Source organism: Orcinus orca, chromosome 14, assembly GCF_937001465.1.
Source record: "Orcinus orca chromosome 14, mOrcOrc1.1, whole genome shotgun sequence".
Taxonomy (NCBI): domain Eukaryota; kingdom Metazoa; phylum Chordata; class Mammalia; order Artiodactyla; family Delphinidae; genus Orcinus; species Orcinus orca.
This window is the reverse complement of record NC_064572.1, coordinates 72,796,098-72,817,598: the sequence shown is the minus strand read 5'-3', so window position 1 is coordinate 72,817,598 and position 21,501 is coordinate 72,796,098. Positions and strand designations below refer to the sequence as shown.

Here is a 21,501-nt window from a genome sequence, read left to right as displayed (position 1 = left end):
GCACAGGGAACTCCACCCAGTGCTCTATCGTGACCTAAATGGGAAGGAAGTACAAAGGGGATATATTTATACATGTGGCTGATTCACCCTGCTGTACAGCAGAAACTAACACAAGATTGTAAAGCAACCATACTCCAATAAAACAACAACAACAAAAGACTGTCATCATCATTTCTGTGTTTTATATGGGATATTTGGTGAACTGTGAATAGCTAAACTTATCAGCAGTATTTATCAAACATATAAAAGGCAATTAGAAAGATAAGATAGCAAATTACTGTATCTGACTTGGCAGTGCGCAGGTGTGGTCAGGGTGGTGGTAGGCAGGTGGTAATGGTATAAAGGTAAGAAAGAACCTTACCTGTTACTTTGACCTCGTAATTTAGTAGAGCTAGAAACATAATAATTACAGTATAACATAAAAGGTATGTTTTAGAGGTTTTCAGGGGAATGCAGTGCATTCCATTCAGAGGGAATAGTATGTGAAAAGACAGAGTGATTTAAAAGCATGATATGGTCATGAACCAGCAGGCAGTTCTTAGCCTCTAGGGTTAGAATGTAGGGTGCGTTAGCAGGGTTCAGAGGTTGGAGGTGGTGACTGCATAGGTGGTGAGAGTTAGGTCAAAACAATTTCTAAGCCAAGAGTTTAGAGTGTATCCCATACTTGAGAAATGATACGTTCAGATTCGCATTTTGAAAAGTCATTCTGGATTAGAGGGAGTTAGATCAATTCTGACTCTATTACAGTAGTTCAGATAAAAGGTAATGAAGGCTTAAATAAAAGTATAACAGTGCTCTTGGAGAAGAGGTCACAGATTTGAAAAGTATTTAGTTTCATACTTCAAAGTACAAAGCATCTCTCAGGTCAGCTCTGTGAGTAGTAGAGAGCACGAGGAGGATGAATGTGGAGCGACTGGAAGGGAAGCAGGCTGTGCAGGTGGCGCTTCACAAGGGGGCAGTCACTGCTTTGCCTGCCATGAAACCTGATCCTCAGCCTCGCAGGACAAGGAGCTCCTTCCTAATCCCTTGGCTCAGAGTTCTGTAGCTAATCTGATGCATGTGGATGACTGAAGAGAAGCCATTCGTTCATGCAGTAAGCCAGTACTTACCCAAATGTGCTCTAGACAAGGGAGAACAAGATACATAGTCCTTACTTTCAAATAGCTCATAAAATAATGGGGAATGTAGGCAAACAGCTAGCTCTAATCCAGCGTGATATGACCCTACAGGGCAGACATGCTTCTCCAAGTATCAGAATATCTATGTTTTCTCTCATGGGTACCTCTTCCCAGTGTCAAGGAACCTGGAAAGTTGAATTAGAAAGTCATCAGGAACGTACTTAGGCGTGAAGAAGACTGTTCCAGCTGGGCTCTTAGAGAAGCCTTGCCCCATAATAGTTTGCCTCTTCTGTAATCAGAACAACTCATGTACTCATTCCCTCCAGGTTGGATTGGTTCTCCAGGTGGATCTCTGGGGAAGTACTTAATAAACATTGATCATTTCTCATAAGCCAACTTCCCTTTTCACCACCTCTATGCCAGTCATTGCTCAGCTTATCATTCCTTCAGACATGACAGACTCTCGATAACCTGGCCTGTTTATTTGCAGTGTTCTTTTGTTACATGCCAGTCTGTACATTCACAAACCACTTTTCAAGGGGGCTTATTTTTGTGGATGGTTCATCTCATTTATTAAGAATTTATTCTGCAGAGTTTTACTTTCAAAGAGTGACATTAAGTTCTGGATATATCTTACTGTGGCCTCCTTATGCTGACTGTAGAAGATTCCAAAACTATATATTAATATTTATATTAATATCACTCTGTTTGAACAGAATAGGAGGAGGCTCTGAGTTTGGAAAAGTTGACTTAAGTTTTGGAAAGTTTCAACCTCATATCAAAGTAAATTCATCAGTGCTGTAGACAGAGAAGTGGGGTTGTGCGAATTGTTTTATTCTATGTATGTGTAAATGAAGCAAATTTTGGTTTCATGTTTTGGGAGGATGGTTATGCTTGGTTCCAGTTTGATAAAGTTACTCTTGTCTTACTGGGATACTCTCTAAGAAATACTTACTTGAGAAGGTTTCCCCAAAGGAGCTTTTGTAACATCACATTTGTAACATCACATTACTACACATTGTAGTAAATGTGCCTTAGGAAAATTTTGGTATGTCTAAAGGTCAGTGTCTTAAGACCCTGGGCAGGGTTTTTAAATTTAGCAGTATTCTATAATCCTCTTAAAGTCTGTACCAGCACCTTTGCGGGATAATATATCATGTAAACTCCTTTTGGCTTAGAACAGATGTAACAGAGCTTCATTATACACAGTGATATTCTGAAGGCTAATGAATAATGTAAATGACTGAAACACGTCAATATATGGAAAATGGAAAAATGTCCACATTTTCACAATCAGCAACTCAAACAATACATGAGGTTTATATCCAAATGACACGTTTCGAATAACTTGGAATTTGAGTACTCTTTTAAAATTTTTCTTTTTAAAAAATTAATGCGTTCTTAAATTTATAGTACCCTGATCCATAAGCTTGGGGGCTTTTTCATACGACGGAGGCTAGATGAGACGCCAGATGGACGGAAAGATATTCTCTATAGAGCTTTGCTCCACGGGGTACGTGTGATCTCTAATTACTCTTAAAGTCGTTATGGTAGCTATCACAGTAGAAGAAAATGAGACTTGATTCAGACTTTTTATTTTTCGGTACGCAGGCCTCTCACTGTTGTGCCCTCTCCCATTGCGGAGCACAGGCTCCGGATGCGCAGGCTCAACGGCCATGGCTCAAGGGCCCAGCCGCTCCGCGGCATGTGGGATCTTCCTGGACCGGGGCACAAACCCGTGTCCCCTGCATCGGCAGGCAGACTCTCAACCACTGCGCCGCCAGGGAAGCCCCTTGATTGAGATTGTTAAAAAACAGTTGTCTGAGTAATTATTTTCGTGATTATCGCTTGGATATGGGTTTGATGATTACTTTTTGTTATCACCAAAATATAACATTGGAGAAGCTCTTTTGATATTATCTGTGTGAGCAAAATATTTTGTCAGAAGTTATAGGTTTTGTTTGTTTGTTTGTTTTGTTTTTTTAGGTTTAACTTTGCTGAGCTTATTCTAAGTTGGGTGATCTTGAGTTCATGAGTTCATATTTTACTTTCTCCTTATATTCCAGCATATAGTTGAACTACTTCGACAGCAGCAGTTCTTGGAGATTTTTCTGGAAGGCACACGCTCTAGGAGTGGAAAAATCTCCCGTGCTCGGGCAGGACTTTTGTCAGTTGTAGTAGATACTCTGTCTACCAATACCATCCCAGACATCTTGATAATACCTGTTGGGATCTCCTACGATCGTATTATTGAGGGTCATTACAATGGTGAACAACTGGTAAGAGGACCACCTGCACAAAAGTCATCTTTGCTTTTCCAGTCTTTTGCTTTTAGATAAGTACTTTTAGAATTAGTTGAGAATATTTTTGTTACTCTCTAATTTTATAACACTGTAGGAAACTTGGTAGGGTGGGCTTTCATCCCGTATGGCAGCCTGATTGGTAGTGATGATGTGGTAATTTCCTGCATTTGGAGGAAGTGGCATGATTAGATTAATCATGCCTTGGTCGTGGGGTCGGGAAGTAGAAGAATACTTGGTACTGAGTTGCCACCTCTGCCCTGGGGAGGGTATACATGGCTCGGTCTCCCCAGGGCTTATTGCTTATGTGTAGAGTTTAAGTTACACCTGAAGAACTGGTGGGATCATGTTGGCAGAGCAACTGCAAATTAATTTTGAGACTGCAGTAATTTTTTTAGTGAACTTTTTTACTGAAGTAAATAGTTACAGAAGAATGCACCCATCATACGCATGTAGCTTGAATTAGCACAAAATGAATACACCTACATAACCAGGACCCAGGTCAAGGACCCTAGAAACCTCCCTTATCCCTCTCTCATTGTTTTCCCCTCAAGGGTAACCACCTATCTTGACTTCTTACTGAATAGATTAGTTTGCCCATTTTTGAACATGATATAAAATGGAATAATGTAGTGTGTGGACTTTTTATCTCTGGTTTCCTTTGCACAAGCAACACTTGTTTGTTGTTACAGGTAGTTACAATTTGTTCATTGTCATAGTTGTACAGTATTGCAGTGTATGAATATACAATTTGTCTATTCTGCTGAAAAAAAGTTTGGTTTCCTGGTTTCAGCTGTGATCATTCTTGTACATTTCTCTTGATGACCATATGTATGCATTTTGTTGGGTATGTGCCTGGGAGTGGAATCAGTGGATCATAAAGTATGTGTACGTTCAGCTTTGTAGATGCTGCCAAACAGTTCTCCAAAATGGTTTTACCAACTTGCTGTTCCTCCCAGCAGTGTGCCAGTTCCAGAGGAGTTTAGTTTTGTTCTTATTTAGTGTGGAAGTCTTGGTCATGATACTTGTTTCAAGCTTATTGCCCCAAACATATCAGAAGCTCAAGGACTCCTAATAATTGGAGGCTTTAGAAATAAAGTGATAGACCTGGATTATTATTATTATCTCTTGTGAGACCCCTCCTTGTGTTGCCTGTGTCAATTCTGAACATATGCTCCACTCACCCTGACTGCATCTCATGACATCATATCTGAGTCCTGTGTCCCTTATACAGCTGACATTGTGCCTTATGTGTGTTAAATATTCAGGAAACACTTACTGAATGAATAATTGGCTCAAAGGCCACTCTGGGGCTGAATTTGGCATTTGGTTGCCTAATGTTACATACTTGGACCATCGTGATCATCAGACCACAATAAGGTGGCCTCTTCGACATCTTACTTTTATCTGAGAACTGCAGAACAGTTTTTCAGGCTGTTACATCATTTTTGTCCTTCAGTAGTTTGCAGTTCTATTTTTGTGAATGATGTAAACAATGCACTAAATGAAGTTGTGTTAAATGTTTCCTTTTTCAATGGCCAAATTACCTCCCCAGTGACGTGATTACATCTTTTAGCATCTTGGAGTGCTAAACATTTTCTGACAGGTCTCAGTCAATGAATACTTATTTTCCTTCATTCGTTATTATCTTTTTCCAGACAGATCATCGGTTTCCATAAAAAAATTAATAAACTTTATTCTTTGGATAATGATGTTTGTGTATTTGTTAGCTTTATTTCTTACCATGCTATTCTTTCAAAATTGCAAATTAGGGAAAACCTAAGAAGAATGAGAGCCTCTGGAGCATAGCAAGAGGCGTTATCAGAATGTTACGAAAAAACTATGGATGTGTCAGAGTGGATTTTGCACAACCATTTTCCTTAAAGGTGAGTGTCTGTTGAAATGAAGCTGTGTCAGCCTTGGTGTAGCTCAGTGTCACAAGATCTGGGCTCTAGTCCGGCCTCTGATGCCTCCTCTCCATGTGAGTTTGGGCCTCACTTTCTTCTCTCATAGAATGGGGACTCTGACAAGGATAGTGTTTCCTAAATTATTCCACCGAAATGTGCCTGTTGAAAAAGGAGCCTAAATGTCTATGTTTGGGAGATATCAGTCTCAAAATGTATTGCTATTTTTTTTTAATTCATGAGAATTTTGCATGTTGCTTTATCTATATCAGTATTTTATACGATCTTTTTTTCTTTTTTTTTTTGTGGTACGCGGGCCTCTCACTGTTGTGGCCTCTCCCGTTGCGGAGCACAGGCTCCGGACACACAGGCTCAGCGGCCATGGCTCACGGGCCCAGCTGCTTCGCGGCATGTGGGATTTTCCCGGACCGGGGCACGAACCCGCGTCCCCTGCGTCGGCAGGCGGACTCTCAACCACTGTGCCACCAGGGAAGCCATATATGATGTTTTAAAATTGCCCTTAAGAGAAATTTTTCAAAACGTATCTCACAGCTGGGTAACATTGATACTCTAGGATGATGCCATATTCTACTGAGTGGAGTCTAATACCTACATAGTCAGAGAAATAGTGCCATCCTCATGGAGAAGCCTGGGGCTGGTGGGTCCCTGAGGTCCTGCAGTTTTAAATTCTTAAGATTTTCAGATTGGTAAAGGAGAAGAGAAGGATAGGGACTTGGGAACCTAAAGATAAGGTGCAGAGATGTCCTGCTTCTCCTTCTGTTCCACGTTTCGGTTTTACTTTGAAAGAGTCAAACTGCTATGCTAGATGCATGCTTTCTGGCCTTAAGTGCGTTTGACTTTTAGGGACCTCATCATTTCTTATCACTTTTTGTTGTTGTTGTTGTTAATATTGCACAGCTTCTCTTGTTTATGATTTGCTTTTGAATTGAGGTTCTTTTGAGTATAACGTGACCTTCAGGTTGTCAGATTTCCTTTAGAAGGTATGGTTGATGACTTATCACTATTAGTAATACTGGGAATGCCAAATAATTTCATGAAGATATGAGAAAAGTTAAATTTTCCCCTTAATTTTTAAATGATTTTACTTAAGCATCATCCTGTTTTTTGGAGTTTCTGTTCTTAGATTTCATGCTTAACAACATTCTATGAGTTATTCTGCAGTTCTGAAGACAGTTTAGGATATAGAAAGTATTTCTCATGTTATGTTATACGGCTCATTTTATTAACATCTCCCTTTTTACTTTTTGAAGGTGAAATTATATTTTATATATGTTTATGAAAGTGAGACAGTGGGAGTAAATGATAATATTTTATTTTATTTTTCCAGGAATATTTAGAAAGCCAAAGTCAGAAACCTGTTTCTTCTCCACTTTCTCTGGAGCAAGCGTTGTTACCAGCTATACTTCCTTCAAGGTAAGGTTCATGGAAATTTTTTATACTGACCCGTCAAATATCTGTTATTTCTTCTATTGCATGGAAGAATTTGTTAACTTTATTAAGGGCATTCATGTTCTTGTTTTTACTTCCTCATTTGAGTAACTTTTCTCTTGATCTGATAAAGGATCTTGAAACTATGTGTTTCCACATTAGTTTGAAGGTTTTTGATTACTTGCATCATAAAATCTTTTTGATTTTGTGAATCATGTAAGAGTTCTTATTTGATTTATATTTTTGAATGTTTGAAATGTTCTTTTTGGTAGTAACTTAGGCTATGCATATTGCATGTTCATGCAACATATGAAAGAGTTTTTCTATGTGAATTTTCCAGAATTCAAATCGAATTGTCACTTAGAGAAATAGAATATTAAGCCCTTCCTTTAAAATATGTTCAAGTATTGAATTTTTGAAAATGTTTTAAATGAGGCATCTTGCTTTATGCATTCTTTCTGCCGGTGAGTTCTGGAAGTGATGTACCAACAGACTATTTAGTCATAATTAAGTAACACATTTTGATCAGGAGAGTGTATTAAACTTAATAAGGTATATTATAGAGTAAAACAACGCATAGAAATAATCTATCTGTGGCTTAAATTTAGAATATGTAGAAATTTAAAGTGTCTAATACATTGTATCTTAAGCCCATGTAGTATGCTTTGTGAAAGAGTGGGGTTATAGAAGTCTAATTAAAAAAACAAAAACAAAACCTTTTTAGACCCAGTGATGCTGCTGCTGAAGGTACAGACACATCCATTAACGAGTCCAGAAATGCAACAGATGAATCCTTCCGAAGAAGACTGATTGCAAATCTGGCTGAGCACATTCTCTTCAGTAAGTAGAATTCCAGTCTTTAATTCCATAATTCAGATACGGTGTGATGCAGTACGAACCATACAGGTTTTAGAATCTGCCAAAGTTAGATTCCACTTCTGGTTCTAGTACTAATACACAGGGGGTGATAGGAAAGTTATTGGAAAGAAAGTGGTGGTGAGAGGATTTGAGATAACCCAGTGAAACATCTCACACCGTGCCTGATAATTAGCAGGTACTCATGTGGTAGTTCTTAGGCATTTAAAAAATTGCCAAAATGATTTGTTGCTTCTTTTGCTTATGAATTAGTCTCTTTGAACTAACTTGTGGTACAGCATCTAGGCTTACAGTTGCATGTCCCTTTCCCCTGTGACCCCGTGATCATTTTTATTTGGCAAATATTTTGCGGCTATTATGTGTACAATTTTGTTTTAGCTGTGGGGAATACACATTGAGTAATGGTTCTGTACTTAAAGACGTATGCTCTTAGTGGGATAGTTGTACACAAACAATGCAAATGGGCGCGGCTCAGAGTGGAGTGAGTTACCTGCAGAATTAGCTGTCCTGAAGTTCTGAATGGCAGCACGGTGTCATGTTGTAGAGGCTGCTCTAAGACTGCAGAGCAGCAGCAGCGCGGGGCCCTCGGGGTGCCACCCAGGCGTGCTCTCCTCGCCATCCCTGTGCCTCCTCCCCGTCAGGTCAGACTCTCAGCATTTCCTGCCGACACCAGTGTGGAGGCTTCCTCACCTCTCCCGCTCCTTTCACTCTAGCTGCCTCTACTCCTGCTTTATGCCGGGCCAGGGTAGTCTTTCTGGAGCACATTTGATTGTGTCTCTCCCTTGCTTAAATTCTGGATGCTAAAAATAATTCATCCTTAAATGTTGTAAAGTTGTAAAATAAAGGTAAAACTCACTACCCAAATAACCAGACGTGTTGCTGTCTAGTCTATAAAAATATTTTTTTACCGTTTTGTATTGTGCTATTTTCCATTTATAACACAAATAATTTAAAAATACCTTTTAAATATCCTTTTTAAAGGCCAAATATATATGGTACTCGGTACTTTTTTGTTTCTTAAACACTGGAGACAACATCAATTGTGAATGAAGTATTTATTCATGAATTCATTATCATCTTAGAAAACCCACAGATGGTATCTTATTTTAGATTATTCCATAGATGTTCTCATATTTGATTCGTATGATTAATAATTTTCTACAAATTTAGAATATTGAGTTATGGACTATAGTCATTCTCAAATGTATTTCTGTCCCCTTCCTTCCTACCTCTGACCTGCCTCTGGGCCAGGTTGAAAAGAGGAAATTAAAATGTACTGAGCACCCATTACTATGCGTCCTGTGCCAGGTCAGTCATCTCGTGCTTACACAGCCCAGTGAACCAGGTGGATGCTCATTGTACCAAAGGGAAGCTGAGGCTTGGGAATTTAAGACATTTCCCCCAAGTCATGAAATTAGTGTAGAAGTTAGGATTTGACCTCAGATTCCTGACTTCAACTACCTGTCCCCAGCCCCTTCTACCCCACCCCCCCGACTTTGTTGTAATGTGGTGGTGAATACCTGCAGGAGGAGTGAAGTAGAGTTGCAGGTGTAGTAGACTGAGGCCAGGAACAAGTCAAGAAACACTGAAGCAGGATATCCTGTAGAGCTCTTAGAACAGGCTCATGCTTTGGGTCTTGGTATTTCCATAAAGATGTCTCTTGGTCACTGAGTAACAAACTTCCATTGGTTTGGACTGAGAGTGGACCTGTCTTAGACTGAATTCTATTATGTGATGAATAATGATCTCTAGTGAGGTTCCATTGGCCCAGAACATGGTATAATGTTGTAACTTCCCTTTGGTAAATGGGTTATAGGAAATGTGGCAGAGGACTTTTATAATTTTAAATACTCCTGATTAAGATTTAGGTACTTTTAAAAAGTTTTAGCTATATTAAAAAAAGTGCAACTAAAGATCTGTGTTTGCCTTCCAGCCGCTAGCAAGTCCTGTGCCATTATGTCAACACACATCGTGGCCTGCCTGCTCCTCTACAGACACAGGCAGGTATGTCTGCAGTGTCACCTGGAGTTCAATAGAAAGCATGAAAATGCTTTGTCAGCTCTTCAAATACTTGTCCACTGATAGATTTGGCCCCCTTCCAGCTAGTCCTGTGAGATAAACAGTAAAATAAGCTAAGGACTCTGCCGACAGGTGCTTACACCTGACGGAGGAAGAAATCTACATAAAAAAACCTCAGAGACTGTTTTATGTGACAGCAAGACATTCTTTGAGTAATACAGTTAATGGAAATAAGGCGTGTCTCATCAACATGCGGAAAGTATTCTGATAGCTAATGGTTTCCAAGCTGTTTGATTTGTATTTTGGACCTGCGCTCTGCCTTCCCACAATACACTTGTCTAAGCCCTGTGATGGGAAAGACTGTGTCTGTCTGTCTGTCTGTCTGTCTGTCTCTCTCACAGTCATGTTCTCAACACCAAACATAGTGCCGGTATATAGACACCAAATAAATATTTGTCAGATAAATATTTAGAATGAGGGAAATTCTTGCTAAAAAATAAGTACTTCTCACTTTCAGATGGTGGCTTCTCCCTTTTGTGATCTTACGTGCTCATATCACATGTTGTGGCTAGAGTAGTCTCTGGATGTGGAGTACCTTGACATTCCTGGGGACAGCTTTTTAACCAGTCTTCTGACTTTCTTTACACGGTGTTTTGGCTCTTTTTCTGTATGTGCCAAGAGCGAGCTGCAGGAAAGCCAAGGCAAGAAAAAAAATCCTTGGAACGGTCTCTTCATCTTTTGGGAAGGAGTTTTTCTGTTCTCAAGAGACCACTTCTTTCTGTTTCTCTAGGGAATTGATCTCTCCACACTGGTGGAGGACTTCTTTGTGATGAAGGAGGAAGTCCTGGCTCGCGATTTTGACCTGGGTTTCTCAGGAAATTCAGAAGATGTAGTCATGCATGCCATACAGCTGCTGGGCAATTGCATCACAATCACACACACCAGCAGGAACGATGAATTTTTTATTACTCCCAGCACAACTGTCCCATCAGTCTTTGAACTCAACTTCTACAGCAATGGGCTGCTCCACGTCTTTATCATGGAGGCCATCATAGGTATGTCGGCCCCTGAAATATTTTCGTGGCAAGTAAAATGGCCAAAAGCACATGGTGGTGTCTCCTTCAGTTTGGATGATAGCCCCTTGTTTGAGGGAATGTGTTGCTATAGTTTTAGTTTTCAAACAAAAGTGTCATCTGCTATGTCACTGTTTATCGCTTATTCTTACATTTATTGTTCAACAAGTAGTAACTGGATTACTGTATGCATAGTAGTACACGTTTTACTAGGGAGGAGAGGTAGGATGTCTTGCTGTTCATGAGCTGAAAATCTAAGTGAGATGAGACATACATGACAGTGAAGTGAGTGGAGGCAACAGAGGAGACGGAGAGTGGATGGGATGGAAGCTTCTGAGGAAGGTTTGATAGGGTTGGGATCACATGGAATCACAAGAAGTAAATTCTGAAGGGATTTACTTAAATTTCTCCAGTGAATGCAGATAATTATCTTTGATGTATTAATAATCTGTTGAGGTGATCCAGCTAATCTGAGCCAGTTGAAGTTGTTCTTGGAGACCCAAGGCTGCCGGCCTCATTGAGCTTTTACTTCTCAGCCTGCAGCCTTTACGCAGTTCTGAAGAAGAGGGGCCCGGGAGCGCCTGTGTCTCCCAGCTTGATCAGCCAGGAACAGCTGGTGCGCAAGGCCGCCAGCCTGTGCTACCTGCTCTCCAACGAAGGCACCATCTCGCTCGTAAGTGAAGACTCTTTAGTGTTGCCTCTTCTCTTTTTCTTGAGCGTCTTTGTGAAATCATAAAATGCTTTCCTTTTAGAGAGCTTTTGGCCCATTATTGAAGCTTTATATCCTGCTCCTGGGTCTCAATGACCACCAAACCATTATGTCGTTACTATCTTGGTTTGCTATTGGGGTCAGTGCTCCAGCGAACCCTTCGCGTGCTGTGAGGTGTGATAGGACAGATGGCTCAGCGTTCTCTATCACTGCGATCCAGAGTTATTGAGCTCTTACTGTGCTTAAGCCACTGGGTCAGGGCTTTGTAAATAATTAACATGCCCACTCGTGGATGATAGAACCGTAGAAGATAAGAGTCAGGAACAGTCTTAAAACTCATCTGCTCAACCCCTTCTCCTTTACAAATGGGGAAAGCAAGGCCCAGCGGAACTAATGAGCATTTATATTATATTTAAATACTTCTAGACATTTATAATGAGGCATACATATTAAGCAGTAGAGAGATTTTTTCCTCAAAATCATCAACAAGTAGAATTTATATTTTAAAGTCTGTTCTTTTCCACTTATATGAATGTGCCCTGGGACATTTATGAGCACAGGTATTGTGAGTACAGCTCTCCTCCACAGCGTTCTTTATATATGTTTGTGGTCCTGTTGGGGAATCTGTTTTGCATGAACCTTGGGGGCAGGGCGGGAGGGGACAGGGTAGTTAAGGCTCTCAAGTTTGACCTTGTCTTTCACTTGGGTCTTTTTTGAGTTATTTGAATACATATTGTGTTTCCTCATCCACCACCTTTGTGTACAACATTTACTGTAAGATAGCTTTTGCAGAGAAATTGTCTTACAAAGGAAGAAACAGGTGTAGGGTCCTGACAAGCAGCCCTTCTAAGGCCTTGCTCCACTCGGGGAGACACAGCTCAGGAGCCCCCTCTGCAGGTGGTGCTGCATTGGGTGCTCTGCCAGTCAGGTTACAAGATCTCTTCTTTTGTCCACGACATGCACTCATCAAGAGGGCGGGCACCGGAACTCTTAGGGCTTGCCCAGTGGAGGGAGGCAGGTGATACTGTGGAAGTATCCAGCAGCTACCTTGTATGCTATTTTCTGTCTTTAAAAAAATAAGTGGAGGACAGTGACATTTACATTGAAATGCCTTTTCTTTTTAGCCCTGCCAGACGTTTTACCAAATTTGCCATGAAACAGTAGGCAGGTTTATCCAGTATGGCATTCTTACAGTGGCGGAGGTAAGAGCACATGCTTGCCTTTGTTTGCCTTTATTTAGTTTCTTGCTCTTCAGTATCTTTCCTACCAGCCACCTGAACCAATAATTCCACTCGATATATTGTCAAGTCCAGATGAGATGAAGAGAAAAATAAGAATGGGGAGAATAAATGTCCTTTGGGACTGCTTAATATTTTAGCTCCTTTTGTGTAATGGGTGTTGTGCAAGACATATCTTGACTAGATTCCCTGACATCCAGAAGTCTGCCTTCCAAGATCAGCTCTTCTGCATATCTGTGTGCTTGTAGCTTGCACATGTGCATTTTTCTTTTTTGAGATTTTGTTATTTTGGCATCTTTAGTATAGAGGGTATGGCCTGAGAAAATAGGTACCAATTTAGGAGAGGGAAGGGTATTTTATTTGATCTGTCTGGTAGCTTTCGCCCTCACTCTTTCTTTTTTCCCTCCCCTGCTGTCTTCCGAGTGATTTTGAGTTTGGAGAGGGCAGTGGATTGATGTTGTGAATGGCTAAACAGAGCAGAGTAGGGGAGGGAATGAGAGAGGACTGCCTTGTCTGGGGTCCAGCGGGCAGGTGTTTGCGTGCCTGTGCACGTTTATTTACTCTTGGTCATCTCCCTGGCATAGCCAGATGATCAGGAGGATATTAGTCCTGGTGTTGCTGAGCAGCAGTGGGACAAGAAGCTTCCTGAACCTTTGTCTTGGAGAAGTGATGAAGAAGATGAAGACAGCGATTTTGGTGAGGAGCAGCGAGATTGCTACCTGAAGGTACTTGGGTGAGGAGTTCTGGTGGACGTGACAGTGATGAGTTGAGGCTTATGTTCCACAAGTTGTAAGGTTCTTTTTTTTTTTTTTTGCGGTACGTGGGCCTGTCACTGCTGTGGTCTCTCCCGTTGCGGAGCACAGGCTCCGGACGCGCAGGCTCAGTGGCCATGGCTCACAGGCCCAGCCACTCTGCGGCATGTGGGATCTTCCTGGACTGGGGCACGAACCCATGTCCCCTGCATTGGCAGGCGGACTCTGAACTACTGCGCCACCAGGGAAGCCCTATGAGGTTCTTATAAACTGGGACTCTGGTGACTAATTCACGTTCAGAGCACCCACAAACTATCTGGGGTGCTTTCTGCCTAGTTAGGATACTGAAACTGTTTGAATTGAATTAATACCTTAAATTGTTCAGTTTGGGTATAGATAAATGGAAAAAGAGACAGTCTGAAAATTCGGCAAGATGAACGTCATAGGTGATAACTTTCATGACCCTCTCATCAGAATGCACAGGTGCACACCTGTTTACCCACACCTGCACTCACTCCTAAAGAGGCAGAGTGGTTTTGTTCAGTCATCACTGAAGCAAGGCAGGACCGTACCAGGTATGGGAGAGAATTAATATTCAGCTGCCACTGGCCTGGGTGCTCTTTTTGAGCCATGCTCAGTCTTGCCATCTCTCCCAGAATTTCCTACATCAAGCTCTTTGCCTTCAATTAAGACAAATCCTATCACAGGAGAAAATTTGATTTTTAAAAGATTGTCCCTGCTTTAGAAAAAGCAATTTTGTCTAATTTGTAATTTTAGAAATTAGTAATAATTACCCTTCTCTTCTGAATACCCTAAGTGGATTACTCTCTTTGCAGTGGGATAATACCCCTAGTTTACACACACACACACACACACACACACACACACACACACACACACACACACTCCAAATGACTTTTGGAGGTTTTCCATGTTGGGTATTATTAGTTTCGAGATGGGGCAGTGATCTTGCTTCCACACTCCAGAGAGGCTCGTCTGAACGTGCATGTTTTGGGAGAGGGGTGCAGTGAGAGCGCCTACTGCCCAAAGCACCCCGTCATCACCACCACCATTCCCCGCTGTGCCAGACTGTGGGCCCGAAGCCACATGGGGATGGCAGGCAGTGGGGGATGGGAGGGACTGAGATGGTCTCAGGGGTCTCGACATGTGGCCTTTTTGTGCACTTGAGTGACCGTCGAGCCAGGCTTCAAAGTCTGGAGGGTCCGGCCTCGGGAGCAGCTGTTTTCAGTGATGACAGTGATGACATAATTTCTCAAGTATGACGATTTCTCCTAGGCAGCTGTTCAATGAGCACAAACCTCAAGTACTTTGAATGTCAGTGGTTACAATAAAGAACGCATGTCAAAACCAGTAGTCATTTCCAGGGGCGATTCTGCGCACACGGAGCAGTAGGCCGCTTCTGTGTGGAGGCAGTGAGAGGCCGTCTTCTTGAGCCGCTGGTGCTCTGAGGAGGTTCCTTTGTCCCCCAGTGACTGGGTCTCCCGCCCCTCCCCTCCCAGGTGAGCCAGTCCAAGGAGCACCAGCAGTTCATCACCTTCCTGCAGAGGCTCCTTGGGCCTTTGCTGGAGGCCTACAGCTCTGCTGCCATCTTCATTCACAACTTCAGTGGTCCTGTTCCAGAGCCTGAGTATCTGCAGAAGCTGCACAAATACCTGATAACCAGGACAGAAAGGAGTGTTGCAGTGTATGGTATGTGGGACCCTGTTTTGGCTTCTCTTAAAAGCTACACATTTTTCGATTATAGGAATCTGCTCATTGTAGATAATTGGGAAAAAGAATGCAAAATTATCCTGACCTCTAACTCCATAGATTACTACTACTACCTGTTTGGGTGTGTTATATAAATTGAATGATACAGATAGATATTCTTATGTCTGGCTTTTTTCATTTAACTTTGTTAGTGAGATTCATACATGTCGTTGCATGTAGTTGTTTGTCTATTCTTGTTGCTTTGTAGTATTCCACTGTATAAGTATTTACCACATTTTATTTATTCACATCCATCATTGATGGATATTTGGGTGTTGCAGTTCAGAGCTACTCTGAATAGTGCTGCTGTGAACATGTTTGAATGTGCCTTTGGGTGAACACAGGGACTCATTTATGCTGGGCTGTATAGGAGAATTGCCTAGTCACAGGGTGTGGTGGGTTCAGCTTTAGTGGGTACTGCCGAGCAGTTCTTAAGTGCTGAACCAGTTTGCACACCTAGTAGCAGTGGGTGTTTCATTTGCCCCCCATACTGGCCGGCACTTGATACTGTCTGCTACAGAAGAGGTGTGATTGGCGTGGGAGTAGCATTTTATACAGTTACGATTTAGGACTGAAACTACTTTGAATCAATAATTTTTAGAGCCATGAGGGATCTAGAGATAATCTATCTAGAGATATCTAGTTATAGTTATTAGAGATATCTAGATCTCTCTTTCTATAGATAGATAGATAGATGTGTAGATATATCCCTAGATATATCTCTAGATCGCTATCTAGAGCTAGAATCACCTCACTTTATAGATGAGGACACTATTCCAGATCACATAGCTAGTTAAAGGGCAGCCTGGGTTTAGAATTCTTTTTTCCCAACCTCTAGACTTGTGCTCTTTCTGGTCCCACTGGTGTAGTAGTCATGTATGCATCACTGTGCAGTTTAAAAGAATTTCTACACGCTGTCTTGAGTCTTACAAAAGTCCTTCAAGATGGATGTTTTGGGTGTTTCTCTTTCCCTTCTTCTCTCTCCTTCCCTGCCTCCCTCTCTTCTTCCCTCCCTGTTTCTCTCCTTATCCCTCTCTCCTCTTTTTTCCTTAAAAGATGACGAAGTAGCTTTAAAGAAACGGCAAATCCTTTGAGGCCTCACAGGTTACCAGTAGCGAAAGGGAGCTTGACCCAGTCCTGGGACTTGCTCTGACCCTCTCCCTAGCCTCCCGCGCTCTGACTGTGGGTTATAGGGGTTTACTTTGTTGCTGGGCCTAAACGTTTGACAGGGGCTTTTTCTTTCTTCACAGCGGAGAGTGCCACCTATTGTCTTGTGAAGAATGCTGTGAAAATGTTTAAGGATATTGGGGTGAGTGTCCCCTGCTTATGGTATAAAAGAGTGTGTTCACGTCTGTCTGCTTTCCATTTAGATCTAGTCTATGTGAGGCACCTTTGTGTTGGGCTGAAGCCTGGGAGAAGCAATTTCTGCTGGATTAATCATGCAGGCATTTCTGGGGGTTGGGAGAAGAAGGGGCACGTTGAAGGTGAGGTCCATCAGCACAGATTTATTTGAATGTTTCAGAATGTTCCTGGTTTTCATCTTCATTCCAAACGAAGGTGTCAGTGTGTTTCAAAATCCTCCTGCGGTTTTGGTGGGGTGTTAGTTATGCCGTGTGGTTTTCAGTTCTTTTCCTGGCTGCGCTGTGCGGCATGCGGGACCTTAGCTCCCCAACCAGGGATTCGAACCCATGCCCCCTGCATTGGGAGTGTGGAGTCTTAACCACTGGACCGCCAGGGAAGTCCCTTCAGTTATTTTCTTGTGCTTTTACCAATATTTCTAGAAGTATCCTCATGTATCCCTTATCTTCACATATCATTTGGAACATGAGTTCCATGAAGGTACTAGTGATCATTGTAAGGGAATATTTGTGACTTTATTCCAACATAAATTTAAAAATACAGTACACTGGTTGAACTCCACCCCCAGAACCCCACACCTGCCCCCATAACCTCCCCACCCCACACTCGCACACGCTTACATGGACGTTTACTTAAAGCCTGCATACGGCTCTGCGTGCCTTACTGCATTTTCTGGTCTAGGACACAGAGCAGGGTTGGTGATAGAAATTCCGCCCCCCCCCGCCCCGACCCTTTTTGGTTTGTCTTTAATTTAATCTAAACTTTCTCTCTAGGTTTTCAAAGAGACCAAACAAAAGAGAGTGTCTGTTTTAGAACTCAGCAGCACTTTTCTACCTCAGTGCAACCGGCAAAAACTCCTAGAATATATTCTGAGTTTTGTGGTGCTCTAGGTAACTCCTGGCACATCTGGCCAGTGACGAGTGTGGGACGAGTCCCTCGTAGGCTCCTGCCTGTGGCTCGAGAGTGGAAGGTGCCATCGTGTGGTCGGGCCTGACCTGTCCTGATGTGACCTCCTGGAAGACAAGTGCCTTCTCCCCTCCATGATCTGTGATCATCGGACTCTGAGGTGACACAGCCGCCTACAGATCACACTTCGGGGGCCCTCAGCCTCCGTTCACAGTTCATAATCAGTAGATTACAAAATGAAATCGCAAACGATTATTTTGGAGTTTATTAAAGATTTACATTTTAAGTATAACTGTTAAGGACTAATTACTGTGATGGACACAAAAATGTAGTTGATTCTAGAACTGAATCTTGTATAGATAGTATACTTAACGCTGTCAGGTAATTTGTTGGCATATTTTCTGATTAATGGTTAATGCTTCCTTTAAAAATAATTGTGTCATCCATTCCCTGGATTTTTTTTGTTGGTTTTTGTTTTTTGGGTTTTATCCTTGTCAATCGTAGCTAAATTTTAAGTGGGAACACTTTTCATCTTAAAGTGCTTTACAAATGAATGGGCTAATGTACATCACACCCAGGTATCACTGTGCTGTCTGTTGCAGTCAGATGCAGAAAGTGTTTTAAGAGCTAAGTGAAGACACAGTATTAGTTTAGGTCAGGAATAGAGATAATGTGACCAAACAGCTAACAGCAGGAAATAAATTTGGCTGGCGAAATTCAAGATAAACCTGGCCAGAAAACTGACTTTGAAAACGTTTGTTCATGTGAAAAAGTGCCATTGAGTTTTAAATGACCAGCAAGTATTTAGGAACAACTCCTATTTTACGTCTATATACCTTCCCACCCCTCAGGTAGTACCTGCCTATCACAGGTACAGCTGTTTCTTAGAGAGAGCAACTGTACTAACTTATTAGCTTGGCCTGATAGCCTGTGTTAAAGTGCCCTGGCTTCAGGCTACTGACCCAGTCCTCTCATGCCATTCAGACAGGTCGTGCACTGCACGTCTTCTGGGTGGCTGGTACCCACTCATGTTGGGCAGAGTACAACCTGGACAGTATATGTGATAGCCCTGCAGACTGGCAAATGGTCGGAGGCATTTATAGGTTTTTTAGCTTTGAGGAAGAAAAAAACCATGGTTCTTTAAAAGCGTGTGTGGGTTATTTTCCTAAACCCCGATGCCACATAGTGGCAAATAATTAAGAAAAATTGTTCATAACATGTAGGTGCCTTTTTGTGAGCAGGGATCATAATCGTTAGCTAATTGTGGTAATTATAGTGATTTAAAAATCATGTGATATTAAACGTTTTCTAACAACTTACTGTTCCTTCTCTTCTCTCCATGGTATTATGGAATAGGAATTTTCCATGATGAGTATTGCAGGTAATCTTTGAATTTAATCGAAAAGTACTGAGAATAAGTTTGTGCTTTCATCAGCTTGGATTTTAAACACTAATAATATCTCATGAATATTCTTTGTGCGTTGCGAGAAGGAAAGGTACTAATTGGTATTTCACATTGTATGAAGCTTTTGAAACTCAGAGCAATAATGCCATGCTTTTGTGATTTTCTTCCACTCTTCTCAAATTCCGCGTTTAAAATATATGTTTTCTTTATAGGCGTTCACGTACTATTAAGCAGTTGTCAGTGTTGCAGCGTCTCTGGTGTGAAGTGGGGTCTTCCCCGTGTAGCATTCCTTTTTCCTAAGTAGGATGGAGCTCTGTGTTTGGGGGAACAGCCAGGGAGGCTTATTTATCCCCTTGTGTGTTCCTTGTCTAGGCGAGCAAATATTTCACTAGTCTCTTTTACTCATCCACTAAATTATAGACCAAGGATTACTCAGACCCTTTAAGTCAAGGTTGGGACTGACCTCCCAGTGGATTCTGCTGCCCCGCCTGTGACTTCTGCTAAGAGCTACTGCTGCACCAGCCTAAGCAGGGAACAATGGCTTCTCTGGCTTTATTTTTCCCTTTCAGTTGGTTTGTTTTCTAGAAATCTATGCAGATGCTTTGGGGAATGCAATATATGATTTGCTAGCTCTCTCGCCACTTAACTCACTGTGAGAATAAATATGCATGCTTTCTGTAATTAACTGGTGCTTTGAAAACCTTTTTTAAGGAAGACAAATCTCAACCAAAGTTCTGCTCATCCAGACAAGCTCACCCTCGAGTTAATTTTAGCACAGCTCATTCTTGAGGGCCTCGTTACTGAACGAACATCCATCATCCCAATAAGGCTTCCAGATAGCACTGTCTTGCTCAAAGATTTATTCTTGTTTTCCAAAAGCGAATGGCTTTCATGTAAGATTAAACAAACTAGGTGCTTGTAAATAATTTACTACAGTTTACTCTATTGCATTTCTGTAAAACTGAAATGCATGTCCTCCAGGGGAAGACAAGCTGTGACTCAAGTTAAAAAGCAAACAAAAAGACCCAATAATAAGCAATGTGAAATTGCACTCTTTGAAAATGAGAAAATCCTAAGAAATTCAAAAGAGGGGAAGGAATTTTCACTCTCAAAATTTAAAGAAAAACAAAGGGAAAGAACTAGCATGAAGTGTGTAGAACTAGTAACAGTACTGTGAGTCTTCTCAGATCTATTCAGATCTATTAAGTCTCACAAAGCCACAAGAGTGAGTGGAGGAAACATCAGGGATTGCAATGAATATAAGGTTGTGGAATTTCCAATCTGAAGGGGAAAAGCATTTCCCAAAGTTCTCCATGTATATGAGTGCTCTGTGAGATGTTCATAGGTGTTTTGTATATAGAAAAAGTGTTGCTGGTAAAATAAATTTGCACACGGACCCTCTTTCCTAGAAACTCACAGTGCACTTTAGTGCAGTAAGGGCTCAGGGCCTGCCAGTACCAAGCCTGTTTAACCCAGCATTTCCCAATCTGTGTGATCCCAGGGCCTTTTCCCCCTTTGGGACACCTATGGACCTCTCCTTAGGGTCATAGAAGACATTTTGGGAAACACTATGTTAGGTAGTTCTGTAAGGGGTCAAAACAAGAACTGCCATGTGGCACAGAGGCAGAATTTGCATGCATTTTGTATAATCAAATGTTGCATTTAATGGATGTATATTTCCTCCCCTGGAGACAATGAGCACAGAAAACTATAGTATAGGTGGTCAGAGCTCTTTTCTTGGATGAAAGACCAGCCCTTAATGTATCTGGGTTCTTCACTGAAAGTAGCAAAGTTAACACTAGGATTAATTGGGATAAAAAATTAAGATTCTCATTCAAACCTAGAAGAAAATATTGCACAATCGAATGCAGCTTTTTATCCACAAATAGTTCTAGTGTTTAGAAACGATAGGACTTACCACTGAGGTTTATAAGATTTAATTTGGATGTAAGTCTGTTTTTTAAAACACATTTTAGGAACTTGAGACTTAGCATCTGGCATTTCAGTTTAATACAAACTAATGATTGAATTTGAAAGAGACTTTTGACTTTATTTCTAAACGTCTAACGTTCTGAAAAGCCTTGATGGAAGGTGTTAAACTATTTGCCCATTGTACAGAGAAGTGTCAGATTGTTATAAAAAGATTTATTATAAAGTACCATGTGACGCTGTGGGTGAAACATTTGGAAACATTGATTTTTATGCTTGTCAATATATTGTAAGAAGCACAGAAGTGTAGTTTTGTTTTAATAAACCAAAAAGTGAATATATTCTTGATGTCTTGCATTTGTAGTTAAAAGTTCCCTACATAATTCATTGTACAAACGGTTCTTGTTTGACTTCACATAGGCCTTTATTAAAATGCTTATAAGAAATAATCTTACATAAATTTGTGAACCTGCAGTGCGTGATTTTATTATTGACCCAGAGCTCTTCAAATTTGATCAGGCATTTGGGGATGTAGATATCTACAGCTTGGCTACTGCCCTTCTCAGTAAATATTCACATCACAGAGAGATTCTTTGGGTTTCTGTAAATATTCCTTTAAACGTGGTGCTTCTGATATATTTTAATATGTTTAAGTTTGTAAAAGCATGAATTGAAGTCTTAGGTTTTTCCCACT

At 41.3% G+C, this 21,501-nt stretch overlaps 1 protein-coding gene across 8 annotated transcripts in view; it reads left to right on the top strand.

The window, feature by feature from the left end:
• GPAM (glycerol-3-phosphate acyltransferase, mitochondrial) overlaps positions 1–21,148 on the top strand; it is a 70,049-nt gene extending 48,901 nt beyond the window's left edge. For all 8 annotated transcript variants that reach the window (XM_004265843.3, XM_049697051.1, XM_033421048.2 and 5 more), the window contains 13 exons: positions 2,532–2,631; positions 3,185–3,397; positions 5,191–5,304; positions 6,671–6,756; positions 7,496–7,611; positions 9,581–9,651; positions 10,457–10,721; positions 11,276–11,412; positions 12,573–12,650; positions 13,271–13,411; positions 14,959–15,148; positions 16,459–16,517; positions 17,341–21,148. In XM_004265843.3, the coding sequence (XP_004265891.1) occupies positions 2,532–2,631; positions 3,185–3,397; positions 5,191–5,304; positions 6,671–6,756; positions 7,496–7,611; positions 9,581–9,651; positions 10,457–10,721; positions 11,276–11,412; positions 12,573–12,650; positions 13,271–13,411; positions 14,959–15,148; positions 16,459–16,517; positions 17,341–17,457 (1,687 nt within the window). In that variant the 3' untranslated portion in view covers positions 17,458–21,148. The remainder of the gene's footprint in view (positions 1–2,531; positions 2,632–3,184; positions 3,398–5,190; positions 5,305–6,670; positions 6,757–7,495; positions 7,612–9,580; positions 9,652–10,456; positions 10,722–11,275; positions 11,413–12,572; positions 12,651–13,270; positions 13,412–14,958; positions 15,149–16,458; positions 16,518–17,340) is intronic.
• Positions 21,149–21,501: the final 353 nt, after the last annotated feature.